Source organism: Psittacula echo (genome assembly GCF_963264785.1).
Source record: "Psittacula echo genome assembly, chromosome: 13".
NCBI classification, from domain to species: Eukaryota; Metazoa; Chordata; class Aves; order Psittaciformes; family Psittacidae; genus Psittacula; species Psittacula echo.
The window spans coordinates 7,964,947-7,991,797 of record NC_137749.1 but is presented as its reverse complement, the minus strand read 5'-3'; the positions used below and the strand labels follow the sequence as shown (position 1 = coordinate 7,991,797).

The 26,851-nt window shown below is 39.5% G+C and overlaps 1 protein-coding gene across 2 annotated transcripts; it reads left to right on the top strand.

Moving 5' to 3' along the window:
- The first annotated feature begins 6,199 nt into the window (after window positions 1-6,199).
- Window positions 6,200-26,767, top strand: DGCR8 (DGCR8 microprocessor complex subunit). 2 transcript variants are annotated; one of them, XM_080628756.1, is made up of 14 exons: window positions 6,200-6,331; window positions 11,778-12,778; window positions 13,228-13,390; window positions 14,266-14,408; window positions 15,214-15,496; window positions 17,059-17,256; window positions 17,779-17,880; window positions 19,069-19,167; window positions 20,364-20,446; window positions 21,104-21,204; window positions 21,627-21,733; window positions 21,934-22,061; window positions 22,478-22,591; window positions 22,966-26,767. In XM_080628756.1, exons 2-14 carry the CDS (start codon window positions 12,056-12,058, stop codon window positions 23,047-23,049), a joined length of 2,328 nt encoding a protein of 775 aa, XP_080484882.1. In that variant the 5' UTR covers window positions 6,200-6,331; window positions 11,778-12,055; the 3' UTR covers window positions 23,050-26,767. The 2 variants fall into 2 exon arrangements, with proteins under 2 accessions (XP_080484882.1, XP_080484883.1); XM_080628757.1 differs by lacking the exon at window positions 6,200-6,331 and adding an exon at window positions 6,348-6,646.
- The last annotated feature ends 84 nt before the right edge of the window (window positions 26,768-26,851 follow it).

The following is a 26,851-nucleotide window of genomic DNA, read 5'->3' as shown; positions in this document are numbered from 1 at the left end:
TATTAATATTTATAAAATAATAAATTTATACATTATACCTAAACTTCTTGTATCTACATATGTAAAATATGTATTTACTAACTTGGTGGGGAATTTGGAATCATCACCAGAATGGAATATCTGTTCTAATATAACTTGCATTCAACCGTTCCAGAATGGTCCCTGTACATAGAGAGTTCTGTAAGGTATGTCTAGACAGTGTGTATTTTTAAAAGTGGTTGGAAGGTAAAGGTAAAATAAACAGCAAGTAGGACTGCAGAGTCAAATACTTGATAATGAATTCAGTGGAGGTATTAGGTTTAACAAGTGTGTAAACCAAAATAACTTCCATATTCTGAGTATCTTTCTAGAATGTTCAGCGTGTGTTTTATTTCCATCTAATTCTGTGATTTATCTTATTTTGTCTCTTTATCAGCTTGAATGATCACATTACTTATTAAAACTGTAGCATGTACATTATTAAGTATTTGTCTGAACAGGCAAAATCTTGCTTTTTCTTAAAATGTTAGAAAGCCCACATGAAGTCTTTATCCCTCTCCTGAAGAGTCTGAGCAGAGGCAGCATGCATTGGTGTAGTCTTCTGATCATAAAATAAATAACAACAAAACACCAAACCCGAAACCCCAAACCGTAACAGCAACAGATGTTAAAGCTGCTACTGAACCTATGGCTGTTACACAGGTATGGGCCTTGAGTTCCTGTAGATTATTCTTGGACAGCATAGAGGCAGTTATGAAAATAATTTATATAGAATAACTTTATGAGAATGAGTATGAAATGTAACGATGCTGCTATATGCTTGGTCTCTGCAATTATGATTATGTAATATGAACTTAAAGAATTTAAACAAATGTATAAGATGGCCTTTACATGAGCACTTGGAAGGATATTTAGTCCTCATTTAATTTGCTCTAAATTAATGGGACTTCAGCACATTCTTAATCATTATATGCTTAAATATGCTTAGTAAAATATTCTGGAATTGAGCTGGTTTTATGAACCTTTATTTTACAAGCTTGTTCTTTTGTGGCCTCTGAGAACACTGGTGTCTACTCGAGCAGTGAGGTGCCTTACAAGCTTGCCGCTGGTGCCAGAGGCAGGGTTTTCAGTGGATACTTCATCTGGCATGCCAGCCACCATAGGTAAAGAGTCAGCCTTGGTCAGTGACCTACCAGATTGTATAAATGCTTTGATTGCTTCTGTTCAGAGGAAGAAGCCACATTGCTTTTCAGACATTAATTAAAATAGATTAAATAATAAACTGGAGAATATGTGGAGCCAGCAGTGTCTCCTCTTGTGGTACAACATTATAATTAGTATTCAAGAATTGAGGCTTTTGCCTCTCATTAAAAGAATGTGCTCTTCCAAGAAAAAGGTGAAGGTTTCTTCCAAGAAAAGGTGAAAGCTTTCCAAGAAAAGGTGTATTTTCTCTTGCTGTACTAGCTCTGCTGTGAATAGCTACTGGAAATAACCAGAGAGTCAAGCAAGGTCTTACTGAGCAGCGTTTATCTGCCTTATGTCTGTCATGTCTCACTTGAATGGCTGGCATTTACAGAGGGGTCTACATTAATACCTTAGTTTGATCAGTAGTGCCTTTACGTGATTTTTCTGATAGTCCCTATTTACTGTGCTTTGGCTCATGTTTCAGGGCAACCTCGGATCACAGGGACTAGACTGTTTGCAGAGGAGATGCACTTCAGGAATGTGCTAAGTGTACTCTAAGAGGTACTCCTAGGTTTAGCCTGAAGCAAAACTGTCCAAAATGCACATAGCATGGAGATTAAATATTTGGCACCCATTGTTTGTGGCCTAAATCTGCTTAAGTTAGTTTGCTTTATTTATAGATGCAGCATGAGATAAATGTGTTAGCTCAGTATCCTTGCAGCATGGCAGTTGCAAATTCTTCTGATTTCTTTAGCAATATATTGTGCCAGTCAAGTCTGAGTACTCTCTTGGTATAATATGTATGTGTTTAGAATGGCAAAACAATCCCAGAATGGCAGTTACATAAAAAACAGCCATACCAGCACAACTGGGCTTTCAGACGCATAACTTACTTTGCCTCTGTTGGGGAAAACAAAGGTACTGACATTTATGGCTTTGCTCATATAAGTGCAGCTACACCTGGATTTTTGGCAGCCAAAGATTATGCTCCTGATTCATGTCTCTGTGCCACTAGCAGTAAATATAGCAGACCAAGCTAAGGAATTGGAGCAACAGTTTCTTAGCTGTAGCCCACAGCAGCCTTACAGAACACAAAGTACACTTTGTTATCACAGGTTTGAATTTAAAACATCATGATGTATAATGACTTGGAAGAGAAATTGTCAGTGGCTGGAGAACTTTAGGAAAGGCTGGAATGTCTGTGGTAGTAGTAGTAGCTACTGGAGTGCTGCTATAGGTCTGGAAAGGTAACTGAGGTTGACTTGCAGAGATGGTTTAACAACTGAACAGTAGTGGCATATGGTAAAGGTGTGTGATGTGAAAGCAGCCACAAGGCTGACTCAGAAGATTATTTTTTACTTTTATCTTTACAAAGAGCAGATAAATATGATCTATTCTAGAAAAATACTCTGAACTATTTGAATTTAAGGGCCCATAGAAAGCCAAGTATGACGACTGGTATTCTGTCCCACATAAATGTTAATTTTTTCTCTAATATTCCCATAGATAAATTGAGTGTATTTAAGAGTTTGGGATTTTCATCCCTAGGAACAGGTTTGCTCTATGTATCAAGAGCAAGCAAGGGCAGCCTCGGTCACTGTACAACAGATCAAGCCACGTCCACCTGCCAATGGCAGAGAATGTTACTTATGAGTGACTTGTGCAGTCTGAGATTTCCAATGTGAAGCTCATCTCGTTACTTAAAAACCAGCATCTTTTTTACATGCAAATTTGGAATATTTTAAAAATAAATAAATGTAGTTGTTACTTTTTATTTGACCTCTTGGTCATCAGATCCCATTTTAAGTAATACTGACTTTAGAAAAACACTAACAGGATTCTGAAACTTCAGAGAAGTAACCAAGTGGCTGAAGTTTCTCCAGCCAAAACCAGGAGTTAGATGTGCTTCTGTAGACAACACAGTTTGGTTTGCCTTAAATCTGCATGGATGCCAAGTGTGAGATTAGTAATTGTGCAGTACCACTGAGCCAAAGGATGTGTCTACTTTGATTATCTTGTGTAGCAATCAGCTGCCTCTTTTGACATCAGAGGACTGATGTGAGCTTGCTCATGGGGTCCTTCTGACATCTCTCCATGGCTGTCAGGTGGTGACTGACCCAGATTAGGTTGAGGAGTGGAGATTTCAGCAAAAACTGAGATGCAAAAACACACAATGTGAGTAAATAGCAGTTTACCAGGGCCACAAAAGAAGTTAAAAGTTGCAAACCAAATTATTTTACTGAGATAAGTCGTGTGGGTTGAGCAAAATTTGCCTTGCAGTAGCTTTCAGGGTCGGAACAGTGCAGTATGTGCTGCAGCTACTGAGGCTGTAACTAAGAATATGAAGACACTGGCTCCACCTAATTTTCATTTCGATGAATGCAGCCTGATAACTTTATTGGGAAGCTCGTAGTTGTTTTCCTTACAAGCTCATTTTCTGTAGTTTGTTTTCTGTAGTCCAGCAATAGTTTCTGTCCAGCCTTCCTATCTCTTGTATGTGAAAATCCCCTTGTCATTGGGAATTCTTTTAATTATAATGGTAGGTCAGGATACTATTGTAAATCCTGCCTGTGTTCTGCAGCTGGACCTGCGCACTTCTAATTCAAAAGTCTGGGCAGAAGGCAAGATATTTGTGCATGTTTGACAAGTCTTTTGTCAGACATCCCCGTGATGAAAATTTCCAGGTGAATTTGCAACTTGTCAGAGACAGCAGATCCGATTTAATTCTCCAGAGGTCACAAAGGCTTTCTGGGTTAAGAATTTAACCAGGATTTTAAGGTTGTTTTGATGAAACCATTGTTTTGCTATGGGATTGTTATCCTTTTGTTTATAAAATTGAGAAGTTTATCTGCTGGTAATGTGAATGTCTCAAAGAATCAGCTCTTGCATCGTTGCTTTAAGTCATAGTGTTATGATTCTCTGAGAGCAGATGCACAGTAGAAGAACCAGCATGCTGGTTACTTTTTCATTTTCAAAAGCACTGCAGGCATTTAGATTCTTTCAACTTGATCCAATGACCTGTTTGTGCCTCTTGTGCTCCGAACTGATGCTGTTTATGTGTATACAAAAACATTAACCTATTTTCTGAAGTGTGCAGGCCTCTCAGTGCATTACTTCAGTTACAGTCACATAAGTTGGATGCAAATGAGTCATGATACCTGCAGTTCCATATAGTCTTAGAAAGGGACAATCTTCTCCTGTCACACTTAGCGATTTATGAGGTGAGGTGAGACAGCTCCTTCACAGTGAATGCCAACAGCAACTCCAGTTCTGTACTTAATCATGAGACTTTTTTCCTCAGCTGTGAAGGTCAAAGCATGATGTAAATGGGTGTTTTGAAAACTCTGGGTATTTATTGAAATGTGTTCCAGAGTGGTTTGAACATTAATAAAAGCAGTCATACTTTAAAAACCACTCTAAAATAATGGCTTGAGTGTAGAAGCCTGTTATGAAGGAATTAAGAGTTAGAAACTGTTTTGGGTTTGAGGGCAGCTTGCAAAGATTTAAACCAATTTCAATAACCTTATCATTATGTGTTGATACAGTACCATGACATTATGGCCATATAAATTACCACCCTATCATTAGATCTGTTGGTCCAGTCAGACAAAGATGAAAGGCCTAACAGAGGTCTTCCAACTGTTGTTTTATAATATTAATATTCTCTTTCGTAACAGTATTTGGGGACCTCAAGGGCATGAGTGAAATATTAGAAGAAGATTCTCATGTCCTGAAATTGCATATGGAGGTAAACAAAAATATTTATCATAGTTAAATGCAATTACACTGTTGGTGATTAAACCAATATAATGATAGTATTTTGTGTCTGGTGTTCATTTCAGATCAGTTATTATAGTGAAGGACAGAAGAGGTAACATGGTAATGTAAGTGTAGCAATAAAAGCTAATATAGTTCTCTATTGGGGGGGCAAATTATATGAATATCAGAGCAAATTAGAACAGTAAATGCCCATTAACCCTTTAGAAGTGTACATAGGATTATTTTAGGACTTTATGTAGTTATTTAGGAATTGTGTCTAAACACCACAATCAGATTTGAGGTTTACTCTCTGCGCTGCTTGGGCCTTAAGCCATGAACGATGAATCTGCCTACTTAGGTTTATCCTGTTTAAGTAAATCAGTTTTGAAGGGGTTATGCTGCCTGAAGGTATACAGCAGTGTTCAAAGGCTTTTGTTTTTTTCCTTTTTAGCCGGCTAGCACAGGGGCTAAAAGCCTTGAGCTGCCTTTCCATCATCTCTGATAAAAGGCAATTAACTTCCTACAGCCCTTGCTTCTGCTGGGTTTTTTAATTTAAAATGAGAGCGGCTGAACTGAAAGGACAAAAAGCATTAACGATCAGCTGCCCCGTACGTTATGGATCCTCACACTGTCACAACACATGAGCGCCCTTGGCTTCTCCTCTTCGCCCTGCCGCCCTCAGCTGGCTTTGACCCCGTCGCCCGCTTTCAGGGCGTTCCACCCCGGTGCAAGAAAGGGCCGAGCTCGGAGCTTGGGCACCGCCTCCGGGAAGAGCGGCTCTGCCTTAGGCGAGGGCTGGGCGCGCTGCACCCGGGGGTAAGGAGCCCCGATGGGGTTACGAGGGGTATGGGCCGTTCGCTTCAGCCTCTGCCCGCCCCGGGCCGGGCCCAGCAGCCGGCTTTAACGGCCTCCTTCGGCACCGTTCCTTGCTGCCGGGGATTCCCGCAATCGGCAGAGCTGCGCCGGGGAACAGGGTCATGGCGGTGGCGCCGTGACCGCCTCGGAGATTCCGCGGGCACCAGACAAAGGAGCCCGCCCTGCGCCAGGCGCAGCCTCCCCGCTTCGCGGCTGGCCAAGCCCTCCCGCCGATTAATCCCGCCCTGTCCGCTCTCATTGGTCCTTTACTGTGAAGGCGTATGCCTTCTGCGTTCCTATTGGCAGAGCGGATTAACATGACAGGGAGTCCACCAATGGTTGCCGAGATTTCAAATTCGTGACAGAAGAGCCTGGGATCGCAATTGGCTTGGCGAGCGCGGAGTCCGGCCTGTGGGGACTGCACGGCTCGGAGCAGGCGTTTAAAGATGGCGGCCGCGGCGCGCAGCGGGGGAGGCTTTTCGTGAGGCGGCAGAGCTCGCCCGCCGCCATCCCCGACTCGCGGAGCAGCGGCAGAGACACGGGGATGGCTCAGGTGGGTGCTGGCCCCGGGGGGCGGCGCGGGGGGCGGGCACGAGTGGGCCTGCGCGGGCAGGAGCCCCTCCGTCCCCACAGGCCGAGGTGCCTGCGGGGGCCGCCCGGCCCGCCGCGTACCTCACTGCCGGCGCCGCGGGTAGGTGAACCGTGAGGAGCCTTCCCTGAGCAGCCGGAGTGAATGCAGCGCCACCCGGCCGCTTTTGCGGGCAAGGAGGAGCTGCCCTACCCCGCGGATGCTGCCGTGCGGCGCTTCCCCCCGCCCGCGGCCGGAGCGTCCTTCCCTCAGAGCTGGTGTCCTGTTTTGTTCGGGGAGGTTTGTTGTTGGGGTTTTGGATTAGGTTTTTGGGGGTTTTTTGGAGGGGAGGTTGGTAGGGGGAGAATTGTCCCGGCCACAGTCGCATCGCCACTCGCCCAAGCCCTGCAGTTGTATTCGGGGTGGCAGAAGGGAAGGGAACGCCATGTCTTTCTCTTCTCCCCGCACCTTGTCGGGGTGATGGGGAGTACTGGCCCTGGGGAGTTTGTGCAGCGCGGTGTGTCTCGCGGTACGTGTGTGTGTGTCTGGGGTGAAGGGAAGGCGAGAGGAAGGATTTCCGCTGGGCACATCCGTTTATACGGGGGAGCAGAGCGTGTCTTGTCTCCTGTGTGAAGCCAGGAAGAAAAAGCAGCCCTTCACCAACGCATGTGTGCCCGCCCAGCCGCTTCTGTTAGGCCTGGTACATTGGGGCAGCGAAGATAACATGATGTGTCTGTAACCCTCAGGATTCGTTTGTGTTCTTTCAATTAATAATAAAGCAGAGTTACACGTTTGTCTTAGTTAACTCGTTCAGTCTCTAAAAGGTTTATTTTCCTAACTTTCTGTATCTTTTTTTGACTGGAAAAATAGAGTTCCCTCTTTTGCACCCCTTTTCTTTAGGCTTCAGGTTATCTATAGTCCGTTTGCTCGCTTAGGTGGGCCCTGTAACATCCAGGCATCACTTTCTCATAAACAGGGATTGAGAGTTTGCTGTGTGAACCCATTCAATGTCTTTATTCCTTTAGGTTGTGCATTCAGGGTGTTGGAATTAGATCTGTAGTTTTCCATTTGTGAGTGAAGCTCTTTTCCTGTCTCTGTAGGTAACTAAGCTTAAGGGTTCCGATTTTGAATTCTGGGTAAGGAGTTAGGTCACTGGTTCTTTTGGGCAGCTCCTTTTGACTCTCAGGATTATTCTGCTTCTTGAGAGGATGAGAGGAGAACTGGGTTCATTGTGTCTGTTGTTTCTTTTCACAAATAAGGAGCTATTTGTGATGTGAAAAGAAGAATGTGTTTTTCTCCTTCCTGGGCTCTGATTTGCAGACTTCTTTAAAACGTTTCTTGTTTTACACAACCAACTGAAACCCCCTAAACCCTGCCAGGAAACTGGCTTAGCTATAAATGCAGCAACTGCTCTGCTCTTTCTGAGGGTGCCTCTCCAAAATGAGGTATTCTGTTCGTTCTGAGATGGGATGAGGTCTTAGGACCTAGAGATGTTTTCACTCTTGTCTGTGTTTGCCACTGATAATATTATGGTTGGGCCCAAACTGCATTTTCTGAAACTGTCTTGATGATTTACACAAAGTGGTTTTCCTTCAGAATCTTTCTATTCTGCAACTTATAATGGGGGAAGAAGGGAGTTCTGGTATGTGTTATCTAACTTATAGAACGTTTTTTATGTGACGCTTCATGTCTGGTTTAAAGGAAATAAATTTAGCCCTCCTTTTTTCAGCAGTTGTTAATAGGATTAATTTGGTTTTGGGACTATGCGTCAAAAAGTTAAAATAGGTACAGGTATGATAAGAAGAAGGTAGATAATTGTGGAGTGGATCTTCAAGCGTGATCAATGCCTCATGAATCCTGCTCTGCAGAAGTGCTGTTTGGAGCCAGAGGATGAGGACGAGACCTTTGTATTTGGATAGTGAATAAGGAGAGTTTGCTCTGAGCCACTGTTCCTTTGGGGATCCACTGACTGCAATAGGCAGTTTCTGACAAGGAATCCAGTTTCTTTTTAAAAGTGATTTTTGAGGAGAGAGGATCTGAGGTCTGCTGTTCCTGACTGCAGCTACAGGTATGCATGAAGAAAATATGTTCTTTCTTGAACTCCCTTGTAAGACTGCCAATGTGCTGTACAACGAAGGGAGTTCCTCTTTGAGTTGGGCCAGTGCTGGTTACAAATTCCAAGAGTCTGGTCTTTTCTGTCTTGGAAAGAGTTACTCTTTTCTCTGTATTTCCCCCCTCCATGTTCTGATTGTGGCAATAAGCAGTGGTACTTAATAACAAAGAGTGGTTTTTTTCTTTCTGCCCTAAAAATATCATCTCTAAGATAACTAAGCCAAGGCATTGCTTTTGTGTAGTTTGACCTGTGCAGTTTGCTACATTGCATCTAGGTGTTTACATGTATCTGTTTCTCCGAGTTTACTTTGTGAAATGGAAATTTTCCAAATAATCAGCTAAAATAAGAGCAGGCAACTAAAAATGTAAAATTTCCATGTCCTGGTGATCAGCAGAGCATGAGCTGTGTGTTCATGTTGTCAGTGTCTTGTACTGGCTTTTGCAGCTGTAAGTGGTGTTCCACATGTCTTTAAGGATTCCTCATGGAACTCTCAATGGAACTTGGAACCTTGGAGAATAAAATCTGTTCTTTCAGGGCAAGCTAATTGAGGCTGACAATAGGCAGACTGACTTAACATTGTATGCTAATATGCAAAGTCTGGTTTTACATGTCGTGATTATGTTCCCTTGATGTAATTCCATTTTGGCTCTTTGGCTGATCTAACTTATCCTTTTAGGATTTATCCCTTCTGTCTTTTAAAATACCTGGTATCTAAGGGAAAATCCTTACTGGCTTTGTTGATTTGGTCATTTGTGTTTTTTCCAGTCCTGATGTAAAAGGCGTATTGTAACATCAGCTGGCATAAAAGTACATGGGAATTGGACCTGTGTTACTGTGCTTCTCCCTGCCTTTTTGTAGTTCATAGGGAAGTATTGTAGCCTACTGTAACTGTAGAGCTGCCGGCCTCTGTTACCGTACCCTGGGGATGTGGCAGGTTTGTGGCGAGAAATGCAAAAGCTAGCTTGAGCTCATTGTGGTCTGGTACTTTTTCGGGCTACAGTATGTGTACTGAGTAGTAGACAATCCCTGGCAGTGATGTGGAATGCTATTCATTATTTTCAAGGCCAACAAGCAAGGGAAGGCAACAAGAATTTAATTGTTAGTAGTGCTTGAATAGAATAATGAGATGTCTCTTCCACAAAGAGCGGAGGTGTCGTATCAGCGAACTACCAGAGCTAGGCAGGTAACGATTAATTTCTTGTGTTTTGACATGGATGGTATTAAAACATTCTTTAGTGTAGGAGCAGGATGTGTATCAGGGTTGTGGAAACTGCATTCACAGTCATGTCTTAAGATTTGTCAAAACCAGGTTTTCTAGTTGGACCAGGCAGCCCCTTCGTCATATGGGAAGGTGGTGCCCTTTCAAATTCTAGAATACCAATTTCAGTATGGAATTTCTGTGTAAATTATTTGTGTTTGCTCTTTTCGGGAGTCTTCTAAAGACACCAAGGTGGAAAAATTAGATTACTTCAGCATTTACTTTCCAGGAGTTACTGAACTTGTACTGTGAGTTCCGATTCTTTTGTTCAGAACTAACAATGAATGCACTCATGATTTATTGTGAAGAACTTAATAATTTGTTGTTCTTTTTAATCTGAAGATGAGGAAGGGGGAAGGTTATTACACAAATGAGTTTCTAGAAGTGTTCTGTGTAACATAAGGTGTTTTCAGAACTTGTTCAAAGAAGAAGGAACTGATCGCTGCTTGGGTGACTGTATGAGCATCTTGCAGGATGGAATGGATTTAAAAGTATAGACCTGCTTGTCTTACTGGTGAACGAGCTCTTTTTCATTCAAGAAAGTAATGTTTGTAGCAAAGGCAATGGGATTATTTTAGAGCTTTTATCAAAATGGAGGCTTTTTCCTTAGTAATTCCACAGTGCATGTCAAGCTTGTGTATTGCTTGTATTACAGTTTTGAGTTTATTAAAAACAAACAAACCCTCCACAAGATAAGAACTGTTCTGCTGCATTAGCAAAACTTACTTTCTTTCCAAATCACTAAAATAAGGGTTTGCTCTGTTGTATATTCTGCTTCCCTCCAGCTTCCAGGTAGGTAGCTTCTGTATGCTGCTATGTATGGGTTTTTAACCATTATAACTCTTGATTCCCAGCTCCTTGCCTTGCACCAGTTGGTGTTTGGTTATTGCTGTTGGTTTGTTCTGTCTGGGCTGGCATAGACATCCATTAGAGAATTGTATTTGGCTTCTGTAAGTCCCTAATGACAACCCAGATGTTCAGCCCTGTTGTCATCAAACATCACACAGCAACGCTAAGGGCTCGCAGCTTGTCTTTCTGGAGTCCTTGGGTAGACTTTCTCTACTACCTGGAAATCCTTTGAGTCCAAGGCAGCCAGCAGATTCACCCAGCTGGCTGCCTTGGGCAGAGGAACACTGCTTTATTTGTAGCTGATAGGAATATTTAAGCCCAGTTTGGGGTGGGCGTGGTGGGACTTGGAGAAACCAAAGAACAGGTAAGAAATTATGCTTCCTTTCCCCAGGTGTTTGTAGTGCTGCTCAGATGACAAAAGTATAATTGAAGAAACCATTATAGAAATGGCAGAAAGAACCCATTTAGTGTAAAAAACCCCATACAAACCCAAAATACACACCCCTTCCCCCTGTAAAATTTCTTAGAGCAAATATATATTTTTGCTAGTTAAGTTACCTAAAACAGTGGTTTCTAAGTGCCTTCCAGAATGAATTGAGCTTTAACACTATGTGTCTGGGCCTGAATATTACATAGTCCTACAGCAGTATGGAATGAAGTTCAGATGTCTACTGTGTTTATCTAGGGAGTAATTTCTGTGAGTTTTTAGTAAATTATGAGCTTTTAAAAATATCGAATAACTTAAACTTCCAAAATGCCATGTGTCTTGTGAGACCATACTTGTTACAGTCTTGTTGGTTTTGCAGATTGTCTTAAACTGTAAATTACCCTTTCTGCTGCACGGGTAAGTATGGCTCCATACCAGGTTATGCCAAATAGTAGGAAAATCCCCACAAAACACAGTTTTTAGTCTGCTGTCTACAAAAGCTGTGCTTAATGCATTGCCTGTAACCAAGCAGAGATAGTCAACAAATTGTACAGGCAACTATGTTAGCAAATTCTTGTGGTGGTGCACAGATCAAGCAATACAATCTCATTTCAGCCTCATTCAGAAAGCAGATACCCTGTTTTTTTCACTGGAAAGAAGTCACTTTTAGTTCTACTTGTGATTTATGCCTGAGGCAGGGACATTGCTTTTTGGTGGGGCAATGTTTCCATTTCTTTCATTCTTTTTCTGTGACAAAGACTTTTTTTTTTTCTTCTTCTTGTAGGTTGAAAGAGGAAAGGGAGAGCTGCTTGTCCAATGAAGATGCAGTCTTAGTCTTCAGCTATTTAAGCTGAATGCATTGTGATTTCCAATAATTGAGACAGTGATTCTGAAAGCTGTCTACATTAATGAAAAGAACAATGTAGTCAGCTTAACTGAATCATCAGTGTTGCATATTGACTAGAACATGATAAACCAATCTTGATGGACTTATGCATGTTAGGAATATAGATATAAACGTTTATTAAAGCGTTGTGTTTTTTAAAAACAGTAGTTTTAAAAATGGAGAAATATGAAAATGTACCTCCCCTCCCTAAAGAACCTGCAAGAGAAATGAATGTGGAGAATCACACTTGTCCCCCACCTCTGCCGCCTAACGAACAGCCTCCACCACCTCCCCTGCAAACGTCCAGTGACGCAGAGGTAATGGACGTTGGCTCTGGTGGTGATGGACAGTCAGATACCCCTGCTGGGGACACGCACAGTATCTGCAGAACACAGCTTCTCACAAAGGGATCTGCCTGCTACAAAAGTCGTCTTATAGTAGACCCTAACAATAGTGACCAAAGCCCAAGAACTGCTCGTCATGCACCGTCAGTTCGAAAGTTCACCCCAGATCTTAAGTTACTTAAAGATGTCAAAATTAGCGTTAGCTTTACAGAAAGCTGCAAAAGCAAAGATAGGAAGGTTCTGTACACTGGAATTGAGCAGGATTATAAGGCAGATACAGATTTTGGTATTAATAATGTCAATGGGGATTTGCATGTTTGTCCTTTTGGTGGTAGTAATGGTAAAGCTGTAGGGACAGGGGGTGAAAATGATGACAAGAAAGATGATGAAAATGATATTGATCAGGAAAAGAGAGTAGAATATGCAGTTCTGGATGAGCTAGAAGATTTTACCGACAATTTGATGGAAATAGATGAAGAAGGAGGAGGGTTCACATCTAAAGCAATCGTTCAAAGAGATAAAGTGGATGAAGAAACCTTGAATTACTCGTATGAGGTAAGTAAAGACAGAGGGTTTTGGTGGGTAAGAGGCTTCCAAGTGGCTTGGGAAAAAATATGCGAAGTTATCCACTTAAACAGTCTTTTCTGGAAATGTGCAGTGCTTGGGTCAAAAATGTGGAATTTTCAGGGATGGAACTTTTGCTGAAAACCTTTGTAAATTGTCTTGATCAACTTCTGAGTTGTGTGGCAGCTTCTAGAGTCTTGCTTAAAAATAGCTTTTAAAACACTTCTTAGTCAATTGCAGCTCTTTATGTCATGAAAAAATACCAGTTCTCACTTACAAAATCTTATTTTCTTATTTTTCAGTCTTTTTTACTGGAATCATTGGAAAATTCTAGTTTCTCTCTCTCTATGGAAGTACATAGTGAAAATATATTCTCTCTTTGCAAGGGGAAAGGGAGGCTGTAGACCCATAAGGATAGTGTCTGATGAAGTCTCTTGCAGGATGACTTTGATAATGATGTGGATGCTCTGCTGGAAGAGGGTCTTCGAGCACCCAAAACAAGGAGACTAGAAAATGAGAAATATGCTGGTGAAAGTGATCACCAGTCTGATGGAGAAACGAGTGTGCAGCCAATGATGACCAAAATTAAAACTGTACTTAAAAGTAAGTTAATGTTCATTAAAACATATTATTCTTTCTTGTGTGGCTTATCTGTAGAACAGAAGTATCTTACCAAGCAAAGTGTAGGATAGCAGTTCTTGTGACATTGTTAATATGTTACAGAACTTCATAGTTTGAAGGCTTCTTACTATAGGATAAGATTTTTCACATTCCTGAGCAGTGAAGTTGATTCTGGAGAGGTTTTTGATCCCCATGTGCTGTATGTAATGAGAATGTATTTTAGTGTCTGGATTTGTGAGAAACTATGAAGACTGTTACCTCTGGTGGGGAGGTGAACAAGAATGATCTGGGATGATTTTGACTTCAGTGCTGTGAAAACAGCTGAAGATTATTTCTGGTACTTGGGAACTCGATCCTTGTTCGTATTGTGCTTAAGCTGGAAAATATAATAGGAAAACCCAAGCTTACAGCCTAACTCATTGCTGCCTGTTTGGGTCTGGAGGTGTCTCAATGCAAATTCATCCCTGAGTGTCAAGTACAGAAAATCTTAATGGAAAATTCAGTTGTTTCAAAAGCAAGTACGACTTTTCCATTAAATACAATGATACTTGTGATGATATAAATACATAAAGAAGACTAAACAGAAGAGAAAATTCACTGGTGAAATGAACAAATCAGTCTGTATAGAAATTAGTGCTCCCATTGCTTTTTGGTTGTAAACATAATGGAATCTGTAATTTCACAGGATTTAATGCGGTTTAGAAGCATATGCTTTTTTATTAAAGCAAACCAAAACCTGTTTTAGTCTTGTTTCAGTGTCATTTTATCCTTTGAGACAGAAAAAGCAATAAAAACTGCTTCTCTTTCTGTTTGTCTGAGCAGTCTGTCCCAGTTTAAAGCTGTTCTTTGCTTTAAAGGTCGTGGCCGCCCTCCTACAGAACCTTTGCCAGATGGATGGATCATGACATTCCATAACTCGGGTATTCCTGTATATCTGCACAGGGAATCTAGAGTTGTTACCTGGTCTAGACCTTATTTCTTGGGAACAGGAAGCATAAGGGTGAGAGCTGTCAATTACTTAAATACTTACTGAGATCTAAGGGTGAGGCATGTTCCTGCAAACAGATGACTGTTTTTCTACTTTAGCAGGCTTCTTTCCAGTGTCAGAATTAAGGTATTTGAAAAATAAACTCCTCTGTTTCTGAAAATATAATACGATTTTTCGTAGTGTTTTCTTTTTCAGTTTTTGCGGTGAGTTTGGGCAGTTAAAAGTGAATTAAATAGCCTTGTTTGGTGCCTTCATTGTTCCAGTGTATGGCTGCAAAATGTGGGGTTTATTCCACCACGAAATAGATCATTTATCTGTAGCTATAAACTGGCCTAAGCTGTGGCTTATGGTCCACATTCTGGGAGTAAGCATGTGACATTGAACCCGAGGAATTTGCACAAACTGGATTTAATATCATAGGCTTATACCCCAAGAGAGCTCAATGGATTTTATGAAAGCATGTAGTATTTAGAGCGAGGTGTCCCTGCCCATGGTGGGGGGTTGGAGCTAGATGATCTTAAGGTCCTTTCCAACCCTAACCATTCTATGATTCTATGATTTGCAAGTGATTGAACAGAATATAGTTTGGATCTGAAACAGCAAAGATACTTTGAAGGTTAGTATCAGAGTTACACAGTGCCAAGCTATCATAGGAATGGATGTACTCAGACCTTGAGTAGAATAAGGTTGCTGACCAGAGAGAAGCTTGAGCATAGAGTAAATAAAAGTAACTTCCATCTTGATAACATCTTTTGGGTTTGAGTGTTGCTTTTGGTGACCTTGAGGTACTGAAACCCCCTGTATTTTATATTTGCAGAAACATGATCCTCCCCTTACTAGCATTCCCTGCTTTCATTACAAAAAAATGAAGGAAAATGAGGAAAGGGAACAAAACAATGACATAACCCCGAATGGGGAAGTATCACCTGTAAAGCACCTAGATAAATCTTCAGAACTGGACTGCCAAACAGAAGAACCAGATTCCACTGCTGCTGACTCTGGGCCTTTAGATGAAAAAGACCCTACAGGGGGAGATGCAGCACAAGGAGCCTTAGGACAAGTTAAGGCCAAAGTTGAAGTATGTAAAGATGAATCTGTAGGTATGTATGGAAAGTAGAGTCTTTTCTTGGCTGGAGCTGAGGTAATGGCATTTAGGATGCATATGCTTTATTCCAGACTTGGTAACTGAAAAATACCTTGCCTGAGATCAAGTGGTCAGTTGTCTTTCTGCATGTTTTTTTGTATGCAGAGATCTGGAAAAATAGATCCCGTATTAGAAATAAAGTTTGATTTTAACAGCAAGAGAAATGGGAGGCTTTTGCTGAGAGTCCACATGCAAAAGGTTTGCACACAAACGTGAAAATTTAGGAAGTTTTGTCCTGTAGACTTTATCTCAGTTTAAGAACCAGTTAAATCAATGTGTACATATGAATTGATGTTGTCAAGAGTGTTTGACTTCTTTATGTAGGCTGTTCTATGCAGTCTCTATGCTGGCTGAATTGTATCTATTTTCAGTATGATCTCTTAAGGTAAATGGTGCAGTTGTGCAAATAAGCAAATTTAGTTTAAGTCTGGCAGAATAAGTTATGTAAATATAATTGCACTCATGCAAAGGAGTGTGTTGCTTCATTATTGTATTTATGCAAGTCTGACATCTTTTACACAAAAAGATGCCTAAAGAAGTCATGCTGAAATCACAGCCAAACTTACAGAGGAACCTAGAGAGAAAGCTCATATGCCACTTACCACAAGCCACTACGTATCTGAGAGTACCATCCAAGTAACGTACTGCTGCTCAGAGTATTAATATGATCGTAGTCTGCCACTTACCTTTGTAGTGTTCAGACATAACACTTGTTATGTCTGTCCCTGTTCAGTCTAAAACATGCCAAAAGGTTAAAAAAGAAAAGATCGGTGTTTAGCAGCAAAACTCAGTTATTTTCTACATGAAGTTCATCTGTCTGTCTCTCTCTCTAAATAGGATCAGTTCTGTGTTACTGAGAACAAAATACTGAGTGCTCAAGTATAAGTGTGACTTGCATGTGGAGTGCCTTGTGGAAGGAAACAATACCAGCAGCTTGCTTTTGTTTGCTTACATCTTGGGATGCTGCTCTTTACTTTTGCTGATTACATCTGCAAAGATACCTATAAAGGAGAAGCAGCTGTACTTCAGGGGGGACAGCAACAGTGTTTTAGTACTCTGTATGTGAAGATGAATGTGTTAAATGCTGTTTAGAGGCCAGAGGTTACTCATGGAATGTGATTATGTAGCGTTTCATGGCAGCAGTAGTCAGGTCAGGCTTCAGGAAACTGAGTCTTAATAGTGTTACTACTGTTTCATCTCAGAACCTAGAGCAAGGTGTATAGGTGATGAAATAGAGCAATTACTGGTATTTCATTACAAATTGTGCTGGGTATTACACTAGTTACGGCTAATAAAATGCTCCCCCTCCCCGTTTTCATGTTTGCAGAAACGTTTTGTGCTTGACCCAGTAACGGGAGAACTTGTAATTAGTTCTGTTAGTGTAAGATAGCATCTTAATCTTGAGTATGTTACTTTTGCTCCTAGTCTAAAAAAGTAATGATAACATCTTTAAAACAGTAGAAGTAGTGAACTTAATGCTTGCTTAGTGGTAGAGAGTAACTCACTTGTGTCTCTTAGATCTTGAAGATTTTAGACGCTATCTTGAAAAGCGTTTTGACTTTGAACAAGTTACTGTAAAAAAGTTCAGAACCTGGGCTGAGAGACGGCAATTCAACCGCGAGATGAAGCGGAAGCAGGCAGAATCTGAGCGGCCCATTCTGCCTGCCAACCAGAAACTCATTACCTTGTCTGTGCAAGATGCACCTACAAAGAAAGGTAATTTTGTCTACCTGTACTTCAGATAGTCTATATCAAAGACTAATTGCAGTTCTAAGCTTGACTGAAAAGAAAAATCCTGTAATTAGTCCACTTTCTTGTTGAGAATTCTGTGTGCTTAAATGACACTACATAGTGAAAGGAAGAATACTGTCAAAACATTTGTATTTAAGGTTGCTGTCCTGGTAACTGGTTACCACCTTCAGCTACTTGTTACTGTTACTGTCTAGTCACTCAATGCTACTGTCTTCTCAGAGTTCTATACCTGCTTTATCTGTTCCCACATTATGGACTGGTTAAAATGCCAGGCTGATCCAGATTAAATCCTGCAATTAAAAATAGAAATTTAAATCAGTCTGTTAAAGGATACAGTTAAAGAACTGCGTGTGCAGTTGCATCCTCTGGCGTGAGGAGTGGCACTTGCCCCTTGGAGCTTTGATTTATTTACTTACTTGTAATAGAAATTGTCTTTTAAAGACTGGAACTACTGAGCTCTTTTTCCCTCTGTTTTCTTTTTTGTAGAATTTGTCATTAATCCTAATGGGAAATCTGAAGTTTGCATACTGCATGAATATATGCAACGAGTCCTAAAGGTTCGCCCTGTTTACAATTTCTTTGAATGTGGTAAGTCTGTTAAGTTTTGTAATGGACCGTGTGCTGTTTGGAAGGGCTTAATTCATGCTTGGGTGTCTTGCACAAACAAACCAACGAACAAGCAAACCCAACAATCAAAGAATGGACATTTTTCCTAGGGAATGTCTTGAAAGTCTATCGTGAGTCAGACTCTAGCTAAGAAGCATCTTCTGTATCTTCTATGTGACTTAAGGATAAGAGTGGTCTTACATTTAAAGTAACAACATGGGGTTTTGCTTAGGAAGCTTATGCCTTAGTGAAAATTATTTATGTGAGATGCCGGTGGGAATGTGTGTTCGTAGGTTTTAAACATCTTTAATTTTATCCTCTGCTAGTGGTGTGAGAGGTTTAGTAGTTCCTGAGTTAGGCTCTGCTGAGGCCATGTAAGTGATACCAGTACTGAGGAAAACAAAAACTGAGGGAGAATTTAAGTTTAGATAAGTACTGTGGGGGAATGCACTTGATGCTTAATAAAGAATCTAAATACATGTGGCATATATAACTGGAATGAAATTCATGTTGGATTTTCTTTCTGTAAATTCCAGCCAGATTGCCTTACCTAGCTGCATCTGAGATTGCTTTGTAAAGTGGCATAGAACATGTTCCTTGTATTTTGTCTTTTGATGGGGTTTTGGGGTGATACAGCAAAGCTAAAAATTACACCTTTTTCAGCAATAGGCTTGAAAGGATTAAGTCCTGTAGTGATGATCCAAGGAATTACAAGCCAGGCATCTTAGTTCAGTGTGGAATCTATTCCAGATTATTATTTGTATTATTCAGTAATTATTCAAAATTATGTTATTCCTATTGCTATGCATTACATAATGCAACTGAATTTTCAATATCAGAATGTGTAGCTGTTTTATTTACACTGTGCTGCAAAACACTTTGGAATTAACATTTGAATTCTGGCAGATTACAAATGGTCTCTTAAAATGTTAAAGGGCTTCACTTGTAAGAATGAATTCATGGTAGCAAGTCTCTGTTAATGGAAAACTGTTTTTCATATACTAGAGTAAGCAATTCTTCTGTCTTTCTGAAGAGTAAAAATTTCTGTCCCTCATGAAGCTGAAATGAAGAAGGAAAACTAATCTTGATAGAGATATTTCATGTTCATGATGAGTGTTTTACATTGCGAGTTCTGAAAAGCTTTATTTTTCTTTCCTCCTCCATTTCCAGAGAACCCAAGTGAACCTTTTGGAGCCTCAGTGATTATTGATGGAGTTACTTACGGGGCAGGAACTGCCAGCAGCAAAAAACTTGCTAAGAATAAAGCTGGTAATGTTTTTCCTTTCTTAATACCAACTGCTGAATTACCTGTTTTCATTTCTGCTTTGCAGATGACACATTTGCAATAGTGAGTAGGAGTCATAGTCAAAGAAGGTCTCATCCAGTAGAAGGGATAAATACTGTAGCAGAAACTTTTCTGACAACCCTGGGTTCAACAGTTTACTAGGATAAAAAATGATGAAGAAAGTTGAGATGTTACTTGTAAACTGTTGATGTGTGCTAAGTAGCTGTAAGAGCATCTGTCTTTAATGATGAAACCAATAAGAACATGATGGGAGTTCTATGTTTATACTGTCACCTGCGATACAAACACGCAGTGTATGGAAATCAGCAAAATGTAAATCTTTGTCCTTTAAAAACAAACAAAAAAATCCATCAAGCTTTTGGTGTTGTGGTTCTCTTTCTGATAATAAAACAACTGCATTGAACTATGTCATTACTGATTTCCAAGTGCTTCCTTTCATTAATCGGTTCTAATTGTGAAAATCTCTTAATAAATATGTAAGTAATAAAGATCTAGGCGACAATGTGTCTTGACACTTTAGAAGTTCTTACTGATCTCCAGATTTAAATGTCTTTTTTAGGATCAAGAGAAAATAACTTCTCAAAATGTTAAGATGTATAATACACCTGTGGTACTTTCTGCACTTGTGAAATGTCAGTGTAGCTGAATCACCCAAAGCCAGGCCAGAACTGTTTGTGCAGGAGAAAAAGGTATTTTGCTGTGAAAATTTAGGCAAATTCTGGGTGTGTTTTTTTTATACAGTACCGGATTCTTGAGTGCCCTGGTGATACAGTGCTAGGATTTGCTGCAACAAGTAATGGATGATAACAAGTGTCTACTTTTAGGTCCTAGGGTTCTACATCACTTTTAAAATGAGGTTTGATTGTAATTTTTTTTCCTTTCGTAGGCATTTGCAAAAAGAATTTTCTTGGTTTAATTAGTTGTGAGACTTTTATTATCAACTTGAAAGAGTAGATTTATTTTTTCCCCTTACAAAGTGCAGATGAATATACTCCTTACAAAAAGATGCCAGTCTTCTCTGTTAAAGTTGTTTTCTAACACAAATGGGTATTTCTAGGAGAGATGTGAGGATTGCTTGAAGAGTGCTTCATTCTGCTGTTGCTCTTTCCAATCATGATTTAAAATAAATGTAATCAAGATGTTCAATCACTTTCTGCAGCTCGAGCTACACTGGAAATCCTTATTCCTGACTTTGTTAAACAGACCTCTGAGGAGAAGCCCAAAGACAGTGAAGAACTTGAGGTACTGAACTCTGGCTTGCTGGCTCTCATTGCTGGAGTTGGTTTTTAAAACATTACACCTTCAGTGTGAGAAATAATAATGAAAATTCATAACGTTGTTTTCTCAATCAGATGGAAATGTGAAATTCTTCATTTATAGCAAAATCTATGGCAATGACAATGGTTTTTTTTTAAAGCTGTATTGTATATCCTGGACTACTGTGAAATGGTCGTTAAGAAAACAGACAATTTTTCCCATGGTTTTAAAAGAACACCCATTGGAACATTTTGTATTTTATGTTTCCTTTTATTATAGACCACAGCATTTTGGTAAGTAGAATTTCAAAACTAGCTAAAATAAATAAAATGCCCTCAGGGTATGTCCTGGTTTAAACCAGGACAGGAAGGAAAAATGATAAAGGATTTCTAAGACTGTCATTTTTATGTTCATCTTGTAGAATGTAAAATTGGAATTAAATTTCTGCCTGCAAATATATTTAAATGTGTCAGTTTTAATGTTGTTGGTAAATAACTTCATTATGGATTTAGAAATAATCCTTCAAGTATTAAGTGGAGAGAAACAGGATTTGTTCAGTGTTGAAAAGGAGAAGTAATGGTTAAGAACAGTACTAAGGTCATTTGTGCAAAAGAGCAATAACCGTTTTCAATTCCTTCATAGTATTTTAACCATATCAGTATTGAGGACTCACGGGTATATGAACTCACCAGTAAAGCTGGACTGTTGTCTCCATATCAGATTCTCCATGAGTGCCTTAAAAGGTAAGGCTGCGAAGTAAGGAGCAAATGCTGCTGTGTACAGGTGTTTGGGTCAGGGCACATTGTTTGCTTGGTTGTGGGTGAGATGTCTATGGGCTGGCCAAGCTCCCTGCCCTCACACTGGCTGTAAGGGATGTGGTGTGGGCAGAACTTGTTAATGCTGTATCTGCCTTTAAATTGCTCATCTTCTGAGATTAGGATTTAGTTATGGGGCACAGAAGTATATGGGGGGTTTGTTTATGCAGACTTGCCTTTCCATTCAAGTTAAGTTACTGATCTAAACCTGAACTCTCTATTAATTAACATCTACAAATTTATTATTAATGTAACTAATTCTATTGCAATGACTGTCAAAGATAACTGCAACCACTTCAGTTGGGTTTAGTTTTACTTAGTATATGATACTGATTTTGTTTGTACTTAAGAAACCATGGAATGGGTGACACAACCATAAAGTTTGAAGTGATTCCTGGTAAAAATCAGAAGAGTGAATATGTCATGACTTGTGGGAAGCACACAGTGCGAGGCTGGTGTAAGTACAGTACTTAGTGTGATCTCTGATAATATCTTCCTTTTTTCCTGCTCTCATCTGTTGCACATTTTGTAGGTGCTTTTTCAGCTGTCTGGCTTGTTACATGCTTATTTTACTCTTCTCTGGAGTAACACAAGTAAATATTGGTGTGCACCTGATTATGTGCTGGTATTGACATATTTTCATTATTATTTTTACAGGCAAAAACAAGAGAGTGGGAAAACAACTAGCTTCTCAGAAAATCCTACAGCTACTGCATCCACATGTGAAGAACTGGGGCTCTCTCTTGCGTATGTATGGGAGAGAGAACAGCAAGATGGTTAAACAGGTGAACATGATTTTGTTTGGTTGTAACCTACCTTGAGTTTGTGGATTTGCTTTTGGACTTTTCAGTTTTAAATTTAGTTACCATAAAGCTTAAATGGTACCTGTTTCGGCAGAATAGTGTTGCTCCCTATCAAGGTAAAGGCACTGTATGCATCTGAGCAGGTCTCAATACTTCTGAATTGATTCTCATGCCTTGCTACTGCCAGAACATAAGTGTTTTCATCAACAATAGTAACTATGTTAATCTTGAATCTTCCGTGTTAGAATTCTATAACCTAGTTAATATTTAACTAACTCATGGAAATGCCTGTTATTACTTAAGGAAGTACAACTATCACAGGTTAAACTTCTGCTCCACGTATTTTATTTTTTTGTCACAAAAGCTCACCTGTTGCTGCTTTTGGTTCTGTTGAATAGGAAACCTCTGATAAAAGTGTGATAGAGCTACAGCAGTATGCCAAAAAGAACAAGCCAAATCTGCACATCCTGAACAAGTTGCAGGAAGAAATGAAAAAACTGGCACAAGAAAGAGTGAGTATTTGCTTTTGTGTGTGCTCTTGAAGAAATACTTACATTTAATCTTCTATTTATTGAAGAATGCAATGGGTCAGACTTGCTGACAAACAGAATTTCTGCTTGTTTTAGGCCGTGTGTCACATAGAGCTGTTCAGAACTTCTCAGGGGGATGGCAGGAGGGCTACTTTTAGAGAGATTTTCATCCTCTCTTCTAAACTGTCTTATAACTTCATTTTACCTACTTAATTGTATTTATATTTAACATTAGAACAAATAAGCCTTTCACAACCATTGAGACAAGTTTGGCTAAAATTACTCAAACTTTTATAGTAGTTTATGATTATATTCTGTTTTATGACTATGATGGGGTTTGTTTCACCTTCTTTTAGGAGGAAACCCGAAAGAAACCCAAGATGACAATAGTGGAGTCTGCTCAGCCTGCTAGCGAACCTCTCTGTACTGTTGATGTCTAATGAGAAAACTTACAAGTGGGGAGCAATAACAAATGGAGGAACTAGATTTTCAACAATTACTTAAAAATTGTTTGCTGCAGAATGCAAGATAACTTTTAAAATCTGAGCTGCTTCAGTTATGCATTGTTCTTTTTGCATCATCAGGGCGATATTACTTCTTCCTATTTTATTTTCCTTTTTTTCCTTGTTTTAATACCTCTGATTACAACGTACGTTTAAAGGATTGATCATAAAGATCTCTACTTGGGCAAATGCACAGAGGACAGGCATGTTCACACAGGATGAAATCAATCAAGCACTTTTTCCTGCAAAGCCATCCATGCTGTTTGAAGTGGATGTGTTTTTTAAGGATGAAATTCAGAATATCTATGTACAGGTTGAAGCTGATATTATATATATATATACACACACATTCATATATATGTATATATAAAAGAAATATATGTACACCTTCTTGTATGAACATGCCTAAAAGTATTTTTGTGAAAAGTTTTGTTGCATTTCAGCACATAATAATATGCACTGATAAGACACTTTGGTGACAAATACATGAAAGTGATGAGCAATGTTCCTAATGCCATAGGATTAGGCCAGTAACGCTGTTTCTTTCTGGTTTGTTTTTTGTCTCCTGCCAGGCTTAGTTATCTGAGATCACAGTATGCAGACTTTTTATTACTTGAACAGAACAAGTATACCTGGTAGTGTTAAAAGCAACAGGCTGGATATCCAAAATAACTGGGGTTTAGCTGTGTTAGTTTACAGATCAGTTGAAAGGGGGGAAAATATGGCCCTATTTATTTGATGAAAATAAGAACTGTAATTTGAAAGGCTGTTTTCAAAGCTTGGAGCCAAAACGCAGCTGATGGTGGTTGACAGTCTGAAAATATTTTGCCAATGATGTGTTTAAAGACCTTCCGCTTCCTTCTCCCAGCAATAAAATGACTTCTCATTTGTTTGATGTCAGAATCCATCAGACTTGATCAAGTAAGTCTTAATTAGCACCATGAAAGCAAAGCATTAAAAAACCACAACCCTAAGAAACCTGAAGTAACTGCAGCAAGTTAAGGGGTTTTAAGAATGTTTGGCTTTACTTTTTTAATTACACTTTTAGTTATTAAAGAAGTGTAACTTCAGCAATGAAAATTAGAATGTAGATTTGGCTTATGATATAGAGTAATGAGTAGAATGAGACCATAACAGGTTATACTGATAGGTAAGAAAATCACAAATATGCAACTACTATTAAATACAATCTTGGAAACCAGGCAGTACTCACGATGTCATCTGAGGCTTTCAGTGAAGCACAGAAGGAACTGTTGAGGCTGTAGTGAAAGCACTGGGCTGTGGGTTTCGTTTTTCCTACGAGGATCTTTACTGGGTGGTTGCAGTAAGTCTTCTCTTGGAACCATTTCTGTGGGTTCTTTGCTTTGTTCCTAAGGAAGAGAGCGAAAACTAAGGTGGCGGTAGGGCTTCGGGGGGTGGCCAAGGGTTGTACTGCTGCATTTCATCCTCCTCTTAGGAGAGGGATTGCTCAGTTAGTTACAATTGCTGTAGCTCCTGGTACGTTCCTGGACAGTGATCTGGGGGCTGAAGGGGAGGGAGTTGTTTGGGGTTTTGGTTGGTTTTGTTTTTACCATGTTACGTAGAGTGCTGCAGTATGAACTTAGTGCCTACTGAATTTTAACAATATTGGCATCAGTATTGTAAGACCTCCTTTTATTATCACCTGTTATTTTAGAAATACATAGATTTTAATTTATAGCTGTAGTATTACATAATGCTGCATAGAATGTTTGATGCTAAACAGGAGGAATCTTGGATTTCTTACCCATTTCTGTGTTTGAGTGATGTGCTTGGAGGTCTCTGCAAATAGGAATTCACCCATTTTATATTATTATATTTAGCTTTTCAGTTTCACAAGTTGTAATCCTGCTGTGACAGGATACGGGTAGTTGGAAGACTATACATAAACTATTATTTAAAGAAGTGGCCTATCTAAAAAGACAAAAGCAAAAAAACACTGCCTCTGCTTTTTTTTGTATAGCTTTAATATATCTCCATTTTCTGAAGGGTATATAATATTGGTGCAGTAGTGACAAGCAGTGATTACTGTTTGTCTGGTTTTAGTTTGGTTTTTTGTTTTCTTTTAATAAAGACAGGGCTTCTATCTCCTATGCCTAACCGTACTACTCTTTTAGGTAGGTTTTACTTCAGCTTATGTGTTTTCAGCAGAAAAATCTGTACTTGGATGGCACTGTAAAAGACAAATCACCCTTGTAGATCTCTTTCTTTTTCTGGTACCAGAATGTCAATACATTTGCAGGTCACCTGCTGAATATACACAGATGCCTCGCTTATAAATTTGTTTTCATTATTTTTAAGAGGATTGCTGTATTACCTCAGTCTGCCACTATCAGAATCACAAGGTGACCATTGCCCTTAATGAAAACATCCAGAGATTTCATTGTGAACCAAAGCCTAGAACGTATATTATGCATTCTAAACAAAAACAAACAAAAAAAGATGGTATTAGACCTTGCTGCAGCCTTTAACTGGAGAGATGTCCAGAAAATAGCGCAATAACTGCTGGAACAAACAACTTAACTGCTGTTTATGTCATTGTGAAGTATTCTTGTGTTTTAATGTTTACTATTGTTTGGAGTGTAACAGTCTTGCATTTGCACATAAGCACGAGCTGCTGTGATAGAGGATAGATCATTGCATTAACTTCAGCTTCTGCATGAACACTTACAGTGTGATTCAAGATGTATCCTGAACTTGTCGTGTAACTTGTGTGTGTTCTAGGTAATCGGCTGTAAAGGTTTAGATCTTGACTGTACGAATGCATAAAAGAACTGCTGCTTTTGTCACTGATCTTTGTTATTTATCCCTTCTATAGCCAGAGGAGGATGGATATTTTTATAGGGATGGAGTGTATTTTTAAGAACTGTTCCATCTCTTTGGGACTTGGACAGTTTGTGCTTTGCATATTATGTGCTTCTTGACAAAAGTGTGGTATATTGACTTTAAGGATTAGTGTGCATTCAAATCTTCATGGTACTGATGGAAAACTTACTGTGACTTCCAGTTAATAGTCAGATGCTACCTATTTAAACATCAGGCATCCAGCTCTTTCTTCCGTATTTATCAAACAAAACTGATGAATTAGTTGGGTACTCAGAAGTTTGGAAAGACTATTATGCATAAACTTAACTGTTGTATGTAACCTTCTACTTTCCTGTGATGCTGTTAGGCTTTAGACAAAACTTACATGTAATATCCAAGTATTTAAAAAGCATCATGAAGATCTTATTAACTCTCTAGACTGTACTTTGGTTTGGGAGTAAAATTCAGGGAGCGATAACCTCCTCGCTTTGCCTGGAAACAAATGTGAAGTGCAAAAAGCCGTTCTGTTGTTAACCAAATAAAATCATCAGTTACAGTGTTCTGATGTGTATCTGAGAAAATGAAATAACCACCAACCTGGAATTCATTCTTATTGCCCAAGTAGGTGATGATGGTTGCGGTCTGAGTCGTGCTGGGTGCAGCTGCTTGATGCCCGTGCTGAATTGGTACAGCTATAAAGCCTCATTGTCACTGAGCCTCTGCTTGCTTTTTTTTCTGCACAATCATATAATCCTCTGTGTTTGGTCTTTGAGTACTACATGTGTATTTTTCAGACAATTAGTTTTGAGCAATAAAGTTTGATATTATAAAATGCTCCAGTGTGATCAGTATTACAATAGATTAAGCGTATTTAGAAAAAGGAACTTTATTCCTTGATCCCTGTACGTATTTTTAA